This window comes from Sinocyclocheilus anshuiensis, unplaced genomic scaffold (assembly GCF_001515605.1).
Source record: "Sinocyclocheilus anshuiensis isolate Anshui unplaced genomic scaffold, SAMN03320099.WGS_v1.1 scaffold538, whole genome shotgun sequence".
In the NCBI taxonomy this organism is placed as follows: domain Eukaryota; kingdom Metazoa; phylum Chordata; class Actinopteri; order Cypriniformes; family Cyprinidae; genus Sinocyclocheilus; species Sinocyclocheilus anshuiensis.
Window position 1 is genome coordinate 1,628,039 of NW_015544166.1, and position 15,137 is coordinate 1,643,175.

General features: G+C 37.7%; 1 protein-coding gene across 1 annotated transcript in view; it reads right to left on the reverse strand.

The window, feature by feature from the left end:
* LOC107695911 (voltage-dependent calcium channel subunit alpha-2/delta-1-like) overlaps nucleotides 1–15,137 on the reverse strand; it is a 65,729-nt gene that overhangs the window by 24,340 nt on the left and 26,252 nt on the right. Inside the window, exon 2 of the mRNA XM_016496024.1 lies at nucleotides 1,495–1,576. Within this exon, the coding sequence (XP_016351510.1) occupies nucleotides 1,495–1,576 (82 nt within the window). The remainder of the gene's footprint in view (nucleotides 1–1,494; nucleotides 1,577–15,137) is intronic.

Below are 15,137 nucleotides of genomic sequence, written 5' to 3' on the forward strand. Positions count from 1 at the left end.
TTGTGTTGTGAGCATTTGCAGCGCATTTCTGTTTTTGCAGCCCGTTTCTTTATTTGTTTGTGTTGTGAGCATTTGCAGCGCATTTCTGTTTTTGCAGCCCGTTTCTTTATTTGTTTGTGTTGTGAGCATTTGCAGCGCATTTCTGTTTTTGCAGTCCGTTTCTTTATTCGTTTGTGTTGTGAGCATTTGCAGCGCGTTTCTTTATTTGGTTGTGTTGTGAGCATTTGCAGCGCATTTCTGTTTTTGCAACGCAAGCGCGTTTCTTTATTTGTTTGTGTTGTGAGCATTTGCTTGGCGTGTGTTGTCAAATTGATGAAGATGTTTTCTTAATTTGCAGGTGTTTTTTCTATTTGCATGTGTTTTTTTTTTCATTAGCAGCGCATTGAGCTCTCTCGGCCACCGTAAATTTATCCAAAACACGACTATGTAAAAACAGTAAAGCTGTCAAGAATGTATAGTTTTCAGACATTGCTAAACCAAACAGTAAATTATTTAGTGGTTAGAAGGTCAACTGTGAAACATTAATAATGAGGATGTGCTGAGAAGACTGGAATAGAATAACAAATAAAAACATAATATAATAAATATAATGTTAACATCAAGGTCAAAATAAGAATTATCACTTTCTGTCTTTCTTCTAACTGTTTCCATCAATATTGTTGTAAAAAGTCCATAAATTAAAAAAGTTGGAGGGATATACTTGTTAATTTATTTAGTAGTGTGAATGAGGAATTAAAATACACCGTAAAAGATTGTGATTGTATCACTGTGTGTACCTAGTCCTGTAAAAAAAATTAATAATAGAACAATCTTTGGTTCAGAGAAAACACTGGACCTCATGACCCCCATAAGATGACCACATGTACCATTAAAGATCGCCACCAAGCTTAACAGCTGGCAGCAGGCATTGTGGGTTGATGAAATTCTTTGACTTTCTCACACATTAAATAGTCTTTGGCAATGGACACAAACGCTTTCAGAATGGCAAACTGCATGACGTACAGCACAAGGTTTTGCTGAAACTGGGTGACAGAGATGCTGATGCAGTTTTGCTCCTTTTGAAGTTGTACCAGTTCACCCAAAATGAAAATTCTGTCATCATTTATTCACCTTCATGTCACGACTTTCCTTCATCCATGAAAGGAGAACTCTAGAACTACTGCACTAGCAAGTCCCATTCCTTTTCTGCACGGGGAAATAGATTTTTAAGGACAACTTAAACTAAAACTGAGACAGGATCTACTATAAGCTCGGATTTTGTTAATCAATGGTATATGCTTTTGTTGAAGCCATCAGCCATCATTATTTTAACTTGCGTCCGGATTTCAACATACTTCCGGAACTAAAGCCGCTGTAGCACTCTATAGCTGGGATATATACTAATTATCAAGCTAATGTGACTCACATTTGTATTTTATTTTGTGGAAGTATATAACATTTTCATAGCTGCATAAAATTTGTTTAGTGTGTTGAAATACAAATGTGTGGTCTTACTTTTTGGAGCTCTTGTATGCCGGTCTCAGCATCGATCAACTGCACCAGCTCCTCCTGCATCTGCATCGCCCATTTCCGGGTCCTGTAAACACAAAGAACCAATCAGATTTAGTTATCAATTACTGATCTCACTCATCTTAAAGAACACTTGAAGTACTTCTTCGATACTAGAGCAAAAACTTCTAGCCTAACTAATAAAGTTCAAACAAGTGAACAGTTAGTAATGAAATAAAGAACAAATGCACAAATTACAAACATAGATACATACAACAGAACAAAGTTACAAATAAAATAGTAGCATTCAGGTATAGAAATGTAACAATTAACTGTATAATAATTTTTTTTAACTGTGTTTTGTTTTTTTGTTCACATAAATGACACAGACAGCAGCAGGTATTTATAGGCTGCTGTCACTTTAAGACTAAATGCATGGATCCAATACAATAATTCACATCCAATTTCTTTCTGTTTACATGTACTTCACTTAAGACATACACACATAATTTTGTGTGTATTTATCGGTTCAAGCGTAAGAAAAATACAGTGGCGGAGCCAGAGAGGGGTCTAGGGTGGCACTAGACACTCCTGACATGTTATCACAATGTCAATCATTGCAATTTTGAGAGTGAATCGCATATTTATATGTGGGTGGCTTTGCACCATGTGGCTGCTGGTCCTCTTAGCATCATGAAAAACAAAACTTTTATTCAAATTCTGAATGGATTATATATAGCCTAGAAAGCACGCGAAGAGTGCTCCTTTTATAATCACTAAAAATCTGTCATATTAATTCATAGCTTTTACCATACCTTCTGATCACACTGCAAAAATTGATGTTCTTCATTAGCATTTTTGTCTTGTTTTCCAGCGCAAATGTCTAAATCTTAAATCAAGATACATTTACTTGAGAAGCAAAATGACCTAAGTCTTGTTTTCTGTGAAACTGATCCAAATTAAGGAGTTTAATGAAGGTTTATGATTCAAAAAAGAGCAAATATCTGCCAATGGGCTCAGAAAATCTACTGAATTCAAAGAGAAAATAAGCTTTCATTCCCCACATAAACTCTTCAATTTTATTACATGTCTCAGAAAACAAGACTTTTTTCAAAAATTTTTCATCTCGAACAACCGTATCTTGATTCAATGTTATTTGTATTGGAAAACAAGACAAAAATACCGAGGAAAACATTCATTTTTTGCAGTGCATGCAACATTTAATGCCATGACTTTATGAATTTAAGACCTTCTTTTCCTTCTTTTCTGATTTAATACCTTTATACCATTTTAATTTGTGACACAAGTCATATTAAAGGTGTAGCATTTTATTTAGATTATATGGCTTATGTGGCATGCTATATGGATTTGGAACATCATGATGGTGAACAAATGACAAAACTTTAATTTTAGGCTGACCAACAATATCATTAAAGGATGTCATTCTTAATTTGTTATAACATGAAGGGGGATGCATATAAAATCAATGATTATACATTTTTTAACCCCGCCCATAGTCTCAGATTAGCCCAGCACTGCTGACCAGCCACCTGCTGTTTTAAATACTCAACATAAATCTAAAACTGTTGAGCAGACAACATGCATTGCGCCTCCATCTAAGGGCACTATATAGCACTATAGAAGCCCGTTAAAGCAAAGCAGAACGAGTGTGGGGCAGAGGGAGAGGGAGAGGTGTAAAGGGTGGGATATGGGTGTCATGTAAGTGAATCCGTACCGAGGTCCTTATCCTGTCACCACCACTATGAATCTTATCAGTGTGACTCAAAGCCATGGCTGCAGAGCGCGTTGAATGTATGCAAGACGTCCTGCAGCATAAAACACAAACCACCGCACACAAAACAAGGTGCTGCTGAAAATTCCCTCTTGCTGGAGGGTGATGAATTTGGCCGGTTTTAGTGGGAACATTTTCTTTAAAAAAAAACAATGTAATCTGAGAAGAAGAACCACGTGAGGAAAGGCAGTATATTTAGCCATGAGGGCCAACCACCAAAGGCCTAAGGCAAGACTAGTATGAGCATATTGATGCCATAGGAATGTATCAAACAATAGCACTGCATGGATATGTGTCACTCACACAATCTTAAACTTAAATGCAGGTAAACTTTATATAGACCACCACTCTCGTTACTGAATGTGTGCTTGTTATCTCCAAAAAAAAGTACCATCTATAGGCTTATGATTAAATGCTTGATATAAGTTTTACATGAATAATAAATATTAACTTAAATATAATCTAAAGCAGATTGAATGACAGAAAGACCTTATGCAGTGGTGGAGCATTTGACATCTGATTGGCCACCCCGAGTGCCACCCCAACATTTCATTCGCTACTGGCAGTTCAATGACTGACACTTATTTGACCTCTCTTGAGAAATAAAGTATTTGTTTTGTCGTGTTTTCCATTTAAAACATTATATTTGTTTCACATCATTTTTACCGTATATATTGACTTCACCCTAGGCTGGAAGAGTCTTTTTCTGGACTGAATAAAGTCTATGTTTCATATAAAGAGATAATAAAAATACTAAATTATGGGCAATAAAAATTGCCCATACTCTTTCAGTTTGTGTTGCTTTTACAGTAAAACTCATCAACGCCCTTTTTTTCATTCTTGAAGTGAACCTGGTGATTAGATTTGGAGATTAGATTTTAGAATGTGAGGAGAATAAGAGAATATGATGGTGCGGTGCTTGTTATCCAGTGTGCATCACAGCCTTTCTGAAGTAAGTGGTTTACTATTAAATTTAGATTATTATGACTATGTCAACCATTGCAATTCCGAGAGTTAAATTCAAATTCTGAATGGATTACATATAACCTAGAAAGAATGTAAAGAGCGCTCCCTTTATAATAAAAAAAATCTGTCAATCATTTTAGTTCTGTCATGACAACTCTTGGAAAGATTAGCATGGTAATATATATGGCAATGTTAATGTATTTGGTCTTGGCGGAACAGTTCTGCCACGCTGCTGCAGCTGCGAAAAACTCCCAATGCATCCACATTCTGTTGTGAGCATGTAATGTATACCGCTGCTGCACATATAATATAGCAGATCTATACAGGTGTAGCTGGGGAAGGTGGAGGGTTTCTGAAAGCATGCTGCAAACTGCTACAGCGAACACTGGTCAAGTATTTGAATGTTAAGCAGCAAGCTCATTGGCTGTTCATGTGATGAACCAATCAGCTGTGCGGTGTAGATAACAATGTGATTACTAGCAGACCTATCAGCCTGTCATTTAGAGTTAAAGTTTCTCACATAGTTCCATTATAATCAAGCACTCTACACTACACAATGAATCTCTTATATCGTGTCAACACTTTACTGAAATGAAAACTAAGCTTTGAACAAAAACTTTGGTGTTTTGAATGGTCAGTGGATTCTGACTTAAACACTTCTGACTGGCCATTGCGTTCAAGAAATCAACATGTCTGTGATTGGCTACATTGCTCAATGCTGCAAAAACACACTGTATATAGAAACCTGACTTTCTCCAGAATGCAAATATGTGTTGGCCAGATCTGTTTTGCTGATAGCTCTTATTACAGGTTCAGCTGAGGGTGAAATAAATATGTCAATTAAATGATTAGCCTACTTATATATGCATTTTAAAGTTTGAATAACAAATAATAAATGATAAATAAAAACAGAAATCTAATAATTTTCAGCTATATAATTATCCATAATATCTTCAGAAAAAAAAAAAACAGTAGAAGTATTTTGATAGTATGTGCTATCTGATTGAAACTCTATATTGCTCATAGCTAACAACTTGACAATGAAATCTGCATCTGTAACAGCAGCTAAATTTTCTTCTGCCCAGAGGAAAAAAAATAAATAAAATTTATGCACACAACAAAAAAAACAGCTCAAACCCTAACAAGCCTTATGCCAAATCAATTCCTCTCTCTGATCCCTTCTGGTGAGATGAATCATCAAAACTAATTATTGTTATGGATCACAGGTGCCAGAATGTAGCTCATTCAACAGCGTATGGAGACGGGAAAGGCTGCCAGCCCCTTTTGGTTTAGCTGATGAAATTCGATTGAAACTCTCTTCATGAGATTACAACAGCAGTATAATCACAACCACCACAGTAGCCATAAAAACAGAGCACATACATGCTAAGTATAGCGCTACGGGTTGGGGGAAAATGGATGTGGTGAAAAAAAGAGGGACGGAAACTTGGAGCAGTGAATGGAAAATTGAGATAGGATCCCGTTCGGTCCCTCCCCCCTCCAAGTCTTCTGGAAAGGGAAGCTGGGGGCAGGGGCGACCCAGCGAGCTGTAAAACATTACGTACTGTAAATAGTTTATTAAACGTTTTGACTCATTTAAGACGTCAGACTTAATTTCCTTGTCAAATTGCATACTCACAATCAGCACAATACATGGCAACAATCCGTTTCTGTGAACTCTGCGCGTGAACTCTATTTACTTTAGTAGAGGAAAGAGAAAGTGAAAATAACTGTGCAAACCAATATAAAAACCATTATGCTGCTTAATATTTTTGTATTAACAGTGATACTTTTTTTCCTTTGATGAATAGTAAATTCTAAAGAATTCACATTTCAAACTTCTGAACGGTATACAAATATAAAATCATTTTATATATGATGGATGAGAGAAATAAAGTGGCTGAAACTGCTAACATATAAGGATTAAGACTGTACCATACAAAACACAAGCTCTCTCTCTCTTGCCCTCTTTCTCTATTTTAACTATACTCCCTGAGGAAGTGAGTGCTGTTTCTATGTTCAGAGCCACATTAGACCTACATGTCTCCAATATCTTGGAAATATATGACTTTATATGACTATAACTTCAATATTTAGAGCACTAAATGGTAACAACTCATTGTAAAAATAGTTTTTACAGTTCTGACCTTTACAGAATGTTGCAACTGTAAACTGTGAACCAATTTAGAGTCTGTAAAAATAGTTTAGCAAAGACAGGAAAGAATGAGCATTGCTCCATTTTATGCCACAATGTCATCACAGAATGTTGCAACTGTAAACTGTGAACCAATTTAGAGTCTGTAAAAATAGTTTAGCAAAGACAGGAAAGAATGAACATGCTCCATTTTACGTCACAATGTCATTGCATGACCACACTGCATCCATCTAATGAGGATGAGTAAAATAGAGACACACACCTGTCCATTACACCAAAAGGGACTTTAATGACATTCTAAATACATAGACATTAATACAGAATTGGTCATGCTGGAATTGCCAACTGTTCCCACAAATTAGAAGCATAGCATTGTCCAAAATGTCTTGGTAGGTTGATGCATTAGGATGTACCTTCATTGGATGTAAGGGGTCCTGTCCAACCTTGAGAAACAACCCTATATTATTATTCTTCCCTCAATAAACTTTACAGTTGGCACAATGCAGTCAGATGGGTAACATTCTCCTGGCATCTGCCAAACCCAGACTCGCCCGTCAAACTGCCAAACAGAGAACCATAACAGAACACTTTTCCACTACTCCAGAGTGCAGTGGCAGCATGCTTTACATCTCTCCATCCGGTGCTTGGCATTGTGGCGATGTGAGGCTTGCATGAAGCTGATCGGTCATGGAAATCCATTTCACAAAGCAGGAAGTGTTGTGCTGATATTAATGCCAGTGGAAGTTTGGAAATCTTCAACTATTGTTCAGCTATCTTCAACTACACTTTGAACTATAATTCAACTACACTTCTGCGCACCATACGCCTCTATGATACCGCTTTGTGACTTTACATGGTCTGCTGTTCCTAAACGCTTCCACTTTCCAGTTATAATACTTACAGTTGACCATGGAATTTCTAGGAAGAATGAAATTTCACAAACTTATCGCAAAGGTGGCATCTTATCACAGTAACCAAACAGCTGTTGGTAAAAATATTTTGGAAGTCAACTGTTCGGTTACCCACACTTTTGAAAATATTCAGCAGGAGAAAAAAAGAAGAAATTGTTATGAATTGGAGTGAGTGAGTAGCCTAAATGATGACAAAATTTTGGGGGGAAGATAAATTCAGATTTTTATACAGATTTCTTCTTCAGAGTCGTTATTCATTTGTTATGTATATTTATATACATACGTATGTATATGCATTTATATACATATACTTGGTTTCCATATTGTTTACCGTGTATTATTTTACAAAAAGGTAAACGAATCTTCAAATCATAGATGTAGTTAAATGTGCCATTAAATAAATGAATAAATCACTTTTCAAATTAAGAAATAAATTGACATTTAAAACAGTTAATTTAATTTATGAACTAGACAATGACACTTATTAACTCGATTAGCGACTGAAAATCATAAAATCATATCATAAAATAAAAATTATTTCTTAAAGGGATAGTTCACCAAAAAATAAAAAAATTCTGTCATTAATTACTCACCCTCATGTCGTTCCAAATGTGTATGATCTTTGTTCATCATCGGAACACAAATTAAGATATTTGATCCTGCACAGACAGCAACGCAACTAAGACATTCAAGGCTCAGAAACATAGTAAGGACAATGTTAAAAAAGTACATTCTTTGTGCACAAAAATATTCTTGTAGCTTAATCAAATTACGGTTGAACCACTGATGTCACATGGACTATTTTAACAATGCCCTTACTACATTTCTGGGCCTGGACTGTGGTAGTTGCATTGCTGTCTATGCAGGGTCGAAAATATCTTAACTTGTGTTCTGAAGATGAACGAAGTTCTTACGGGTTTGGAACGACATGAACGTGAGTAATTATTGACAGAATTTTCATTTTTGGGTGAACTATCCCTTTAATATTATTAGTAATATAAATTTTTATTACAAATTATTACATTTTACAATTTTTGTAGCTTATTGTTATTATTATTTCATTAATACACAATAATTATTACTATATAACATTTTCATATAACAATACTACTATATAACAATACTCAGCATTTTTAACATACAAGTTCTACTCTTAGGGGGTGTTTTCACTTTGATTTGGTGTTGTTGCTTTGAGAGTAGACACACATTAATCTAGAGGTCATTAATGCAGATATGTGAATATTCACCTCTGCTACAATGCAAACCTGTAACTCTACGTTGCTGTGGGGATCTACAGGTGCCAAAACGTGGTCCATACCAAACAAATATGTTTCTATACAGTCTTCACACCGACAAACAGATGATCCTGGGATTCTGTTGAAAACACCAGAAACACAGCTGACAACAAGCAACAGGTGTGTACAGAATGTCAGTGACTAAAACTGAGCTCAATTCACACAACTGCAGCTCAGCTTTAAGCCTTCAGAGCTGAAACTGTTCTATTCCACCACTCAGACAGATAGGGGTGCAAAAATGGAGCATGCAACATTTGCACAGCATAGTTTTCCAAAAAAAGTCCATAGTTTTCATCAGGCCATAAGTATAAATGACCTTTATTTGACCTGCTTCTGCCTCCACTTCTTTGTCAAACCTCTTCAATCAGATGTCATTCAAACGTCTAATAAATACTGGCAGAATATAAGTACAGCACAGAAGAATAGGGTGGGATTTAATTATGTCTCTGGGGAAAATCTAGTAGCAAATCTGACACAAGAAAGCAGAAATAAACAAGCCACCTCCCTCTGCTGTTTCTCTCTCACTTCATCTGTTGAGCGCTTTCTCGGCTCCATTTCTGTCACTCTCACTCTCTTGTCTGTCAGCATCTATCCTGCTCTTTCTGAGGGTGGAATTTGTAAATGGAAAAAACAAGGCAGATGACTACATAGTACTCTGTTGTTTGGCGAGATCGTGTAGAGGACAATTATCAATTGACACGCTATGCTTTTCTGTTGAGTTGAGTTCTTTTTAGATATACAGTATATTACCATGTATAAAAAGACATTATTAGGATCTATACTGTGAAGAATAAAAAATATTACATGTAAAATATTATCCTGAAAACATTACGCAAACCTGAAGAGAAAAATAAAACTAGGGCTGTCAATAAATATAAATTAAATATTAAATTATTGTGAATAATCTAATGATTTCTGAATTTATTTATTAAAACAGTAATATCAAATTCAGTACATTTGAACAAATGTATGTCACAATCCGCTGGATGCACGGGCACGAGGAGATGTAGAGATTTCTCAGAACGAGAGTCTTTTAATGATTCAAATAGGAGACATAGAGCACAAGGATGACGTTCACAACAAGTAGATCCGACAAACTAAACTGAAGGGACTGGGGCTTATAAACACAGGATAACGAGGGACAAAATAGACACAGCTGGAATCAAATTAACACAATTAACACGAGGAGAAACTGGGTCACGGGGAGCAAAACACACACAGACAGTCCAGAACCCTGACATATCGCCCCCCTCCCGGAAGGTGCGTCCTCGCACCGTAGAACAACGGGGGGGGGAATAAGGAGGAGGCTCAGGAGGAGGACGGACACCTGGGAGGGGGCTGACAGACAGAGACCAGGGAGGCGACGGAGGAGGGAGGAGCCAGGGAGGAGACAGGAGGGGCCCGGAGCAGGAGGAGCCAAGCAGGACCCAGGCCACAGCCATAACGGCGACCCACGGTGGAGCCGACGGAAGGAGGAGCGGCCGCCGACTCCAGGGGGCCGACCAACGGTGGCGGAGCAGGTGGTGGAGGAGCCCGAGGTGGAGACGGAAAGCCAACGAGCCAGGGGGATGCCGAGGATCCGGGGGGCCAGGCTGGAGCCGAGGGCTCTGGCGACCAAGGTGGAGGCAGAAATACGGAGATCCACGGCGGAGCGACTGAGGACCAAGGTGGAGCTGGCGGGAGGAAGGAGCCCAACAGAGCCAGTGGGACGGAGCGACGAGGTGCAGCTGGAGGAGCGGAGGGCACTGTTGCCGGCTCTCGCACCTGCTCAGATGGACTGGGCTCTGCATCTGGGGCGATCCTCCGCTCAGTCGCTCTGTACTGTGCTGGCTCGTTAATCGCGGTGGGAAATGGCTCTCCGTCATCGGTGGGCTCGGTCTTTAGCTCCGCACAGCGGGGAGATGGTGGGCTGGGCTCTGGGTCCAGAGTGGATCTGGCGAGATCATCCTCGGGAGTGTCGGTGAGAGGTGATCCGTTTCTCGCCAGAATCCACTCCACAAACACGGCGAAATCCTCTCGAGGACCATCTTCGGACGACGGCGCTCTGCACTGGATATTTAGACTGGCGTCGTAGAACGCACAGAGCGTGTCGTCTGGGTAGCTGATGGTGCTTGCTAGCAGATGGAACAGTCTAGTATGGTCCTCAAGAGCTTTGTCCCCCTGCTCCAGCAGGAAGAGGAGGTATTCGGGATGAAGAAAAACGAAAAACAAAAACGGAGGGTAGACACGGAGGTTACGGTTTTGGTCGGATCTTCTGTCACAATGGATGCACGGGCACGAGGAAACGAGGAGACGTAGAGATTTTTCAGAACGAGAGTCTTTTAATGATTCAAATAGGAGACACAGAGCACAAAGATGTCGTTCACAACAAGTAGATACGACAAACTAAACTGAACAGACGGGCTTATAAACACAGGATAATGAGGGACAAAATAGACACAGCTGGAATCAAATGTCAATATATATATATGACTGTCAATATAAATTCTAAAAAATTAGTGATTAATATCATGATTTCGGAATGTATTGAAACAGTAATATCAAATTTAGTTCATTATAATTTATATATTTAATTGATCCATTATTGATTTATTGATCAAACTATGATTGTTCATAGATAAATTAAAGCTGCAGTCCGTAAGTTTTTCCTCTTTGTCGCCATCTCTGTTTGAAAACCTGGGATTGCAGCTGAGTGCGGAATTATCTAGCTTGCGTGGGTTGTGAGTCGGCACAGCTCCAGCCCGGATGAATCTAATGTTCTGAAGAGTAAGTGTGGCAGTCAGTCACCGCACCAGTGTGGATGTTTACTGTACTTCGCAATCACAGATTCTAGCCTACGTCTTGGAATATATGACCCAAATAAGAATTTTCACCGTATATTGTCATCTGAACAAGTAACAAGTCTGCCACGTTTGGTCTGACTGAGAAAAAATGCATTAAAATAAATTGCGCTACCAATGGTGATTAAGTGTAACGATCGGTTAGCTCATATCACATCAAACCGTGCAAATTATTATTATTGTTAAACTTTATTCTCAAATTCTTAATTAAAAAAAAAAAAATTTCTGCACAGTCTAATCTCTAATTGTCATACCATTCGAATTTCATATTAAGAAATTCTTTTAACCCAAAAAGCAAATTATGCTCCCTTCGAACTGGTTGTCTTTAAAATACAAATCTTTGTAATCCCAGGCTATCTGTAATCAGAAGCACATTTGAAACTGGAATATAATTTCATTCACATGTGTTTCATAAACACATAATCCTTTCTGGATTACAATCCGCCATCAAAATGATACATTTAATTATTCCAGTTGCTGTGAGAAAAGGCTATAAACGATCCGCCACCTGCAGGATCCTCACATGCGATATAGCATACTAGCCGGGACAACTTCTTCATGTTTACAGACGTGATGTAATGACGCAGTGCCATGCTCGAATTTCCCGCGAAAACCTACCCGTACCACTCAAATCAGAAAACATCATTAACCATCATTAAACTAACCATTGTGAAACAGGCTAAAGTAAGGTGATAGTTTTGAACACTGGCTGGTTATGTACTTGCTCAAATATTGATTTCGGATCATTTTTAAACAAAAAAAAGTTACGGACTGCAGCTTTAAATATAAAATAACTGATTAATCTAATGATTTCTGAATTTAGTGAAACAGTAATAAAAAAATGTCATATTTTTATATATACATTTATGTATTTATTTATGAAGCTATGGCTGTCAACAGACATAAATTAAATGTTAAATAATTATGATTAATTTAATATATAAAAATGAATCTGTAAAAAACTAATTCTGTACATTTTAACAAATTTTGTTTATTTTTGCTTATTTACGTATTTATTTATTAAACTATGGCTTTCAATAGACATACATTAAATATAAAATAACTGTGATTAATCTCATGATTTCTGAATTTAATGAAACCGTAATATCAAATTTTTTTTTTTCTTTTCCACATATCCCATAGGGTTTCCTGGACATTTCAGAACCCCAGTTTGGAAACATCTGGTCTACTGCATCCTAGCACTCATAATTCTCAATTTTGGGATTTTTTTTTTTTTTTTGATGAATGAAGTACTAAAATAACACAGACAGCATGTGCAACTAAACAATGCTAAAAGCAGTTGCAGTTCATTCTTCGAATATCCTTTTTGTCCCTGTCAGTGGCAAAGATTCTTGAACAGAAGAGGTTTGATTCAATTACACTTAGTAAGATACAAGAGCTGTAAATCATGTTCCATCTTTGTGTCTATGTGAGAAATGTGTGAAAGAGAGAGAGAAAGTGAGTCAGGTAAACCCTCTGAAAAATTGCAACGACAAAGGGAATAACTTTGCATTTTCACAATTTTCTAAAATTTAATTAACACTGCATATGAATATTTCATATTAACTCATTCATTACCAGCAACTGATCTGAGCAGGACTATTATAAGACCATGTTCTTAGGAACTCACATTAATCTGAGGTAACCCAGTGTGTTGCATTTGCATGCTCTGTTAACCTGCAATGACACCCAAGATAAAAGAACACTGGAGAAAGTTCAATGGGGCTGTCGCTGTGACCCACCTGCAACCCAAATTCTGTGTGCCCGCTGTGTGACAGCACAGTACTGTCAGCACGACTTACGTGGCTCTCGTTCCCGCTGTGCCAAGGTAGGAGGGGCTGGAGCCAGACAAAGTCACAGTGACCAGGGATGTTCTCCTAATACAGACTTGTATTATTAGAAACTGTTGAAACGGAGCCAGCCTGCATAACCGTGCTTTCAGGCACTCATTTCATGCACACAAAGAGATATAGTGCCAAGAAAAAGAATGTGAAGCCATTGGAATCCGTTGGTTTTCTACATTAATTGGTCATAAAATGTCTTCTGATTTTCAAAGTCACAAGTATTGGCAAACTTAATTTAACAACACAAAAACAATTATAATCTTTCACGTCTTTATTGAACACATCCCACTTTTTGAACAGGTTGATCAGAGTATATATACAAAATATTGTTTCTCACAGTCTGAGGGTCTGAGGGTCCTTTAGGTGCTTTTTTTGGTAATTCCAAGTGTGTTTTCATGTGTCTTAACTGAAGAGAGGATTGAGTCTTGCCACACCGCCATAAAGCCCAGATCGGTGGAGTGTTGCAGTGATGATTTTTGCTTATTTACGTATTTATTTATTAAACTATGGCTTTCAATAGACATACATTAAATATAAAATAACTGTGATTAATCTCATGATTTCTGAATTTAATGAAACCGTAATATCAAATTTTTTTTTTTCTTTTCCACATATCCCATAGGGTTTCCTGGACATTTCAGAACCCCAGTTTGGATAATTTTAATACTCAATAATAAAAAAAATAATTAAAAATAATTCTCAATTTTGGGATTTTTTTTTTTTTTTACTAAAGTACTAAAATAACACAGACAGCATGTGCAACTAAACAATGCTAAAAGCAGTTGCAGTTCATTCTTCGAATATCCTTTTTGTCCCTGTCAGTGGCAAAGATTCTTGAACAGAAGAGGTTTGATTCAATTACACTTAGTAAGATACAAGAGCTGTAAATCATGTTCCATCTTTGTGTCTATGTGAGAAATGTGTGAAAGAGAGAGAGAAAGTGAGTCAGGTAAACCCTCTGAAAAATTGCAACGACAAAGGGAATAACTTTGCATTTTCACAATTTTCTAAAATTTAATTAACACTGCATATGAATATTTCATATTAACTCATTCATTACCAGCAACTGATCTGAGCAGGACTATTATAAGACCATGTTCTTAGGAACTCACATTAATCTGAGGTAACCCAGTGTGTTGCATTTGCATGCTCTGTTAACCTGCAATGACACCCAAGATAAAAGAACACTGGAGAAAGTTCAATGGGGCTGTCGCTGTGACCCACCTGCAACCCAAATTCTGTGTGCCCGCTGTGTGACAGCACAGTACTGTCAGCACGACTTACGTGGCTCTCGTTCCCGCTGTGCCAAGGTAGGAGGGGCTGGAGCCAGACAAAGTCACAGTGACATTGTGAACGACCAGGGATGTTCTCCTAATACAGACTTGTATTATTAGAAACTGTTGAAACGGAGCCAGCCTGCATAACCGTGCTTTCAGGCACTCATTTCATGCACACAAAGAGATATAGTGCCAAGAAAAAGAATGTGAAGCCATTGGAATCCGTTGGTTTTCTACATTAATTGGTCATAAAATGTCTTCTGATTTTCAAAGTCACAAGTATTGGCAAACTTAATTTAACAACACAAAAACAATTATAATCTTTCACGTCTTTATTGAACACATCCCACTTTTTGAACAGGTTGATCAGAGTATATATACAAAATATTGTTTCTCACAGTCTGAGGGTCTGAGGGTCCTTTAGGTGCTTTTTTTGGTAATTCCAAGTGTGTTTTCATGTGTCTTAACTGAAGAGAGGATTGAGTCTTGCCACACCGCCATAAAGCCCAGATCGGTGGAGTGTTGCAGTGATGGTTGTCCTTCTGTAGATTTCTCCTATCTCCACATAT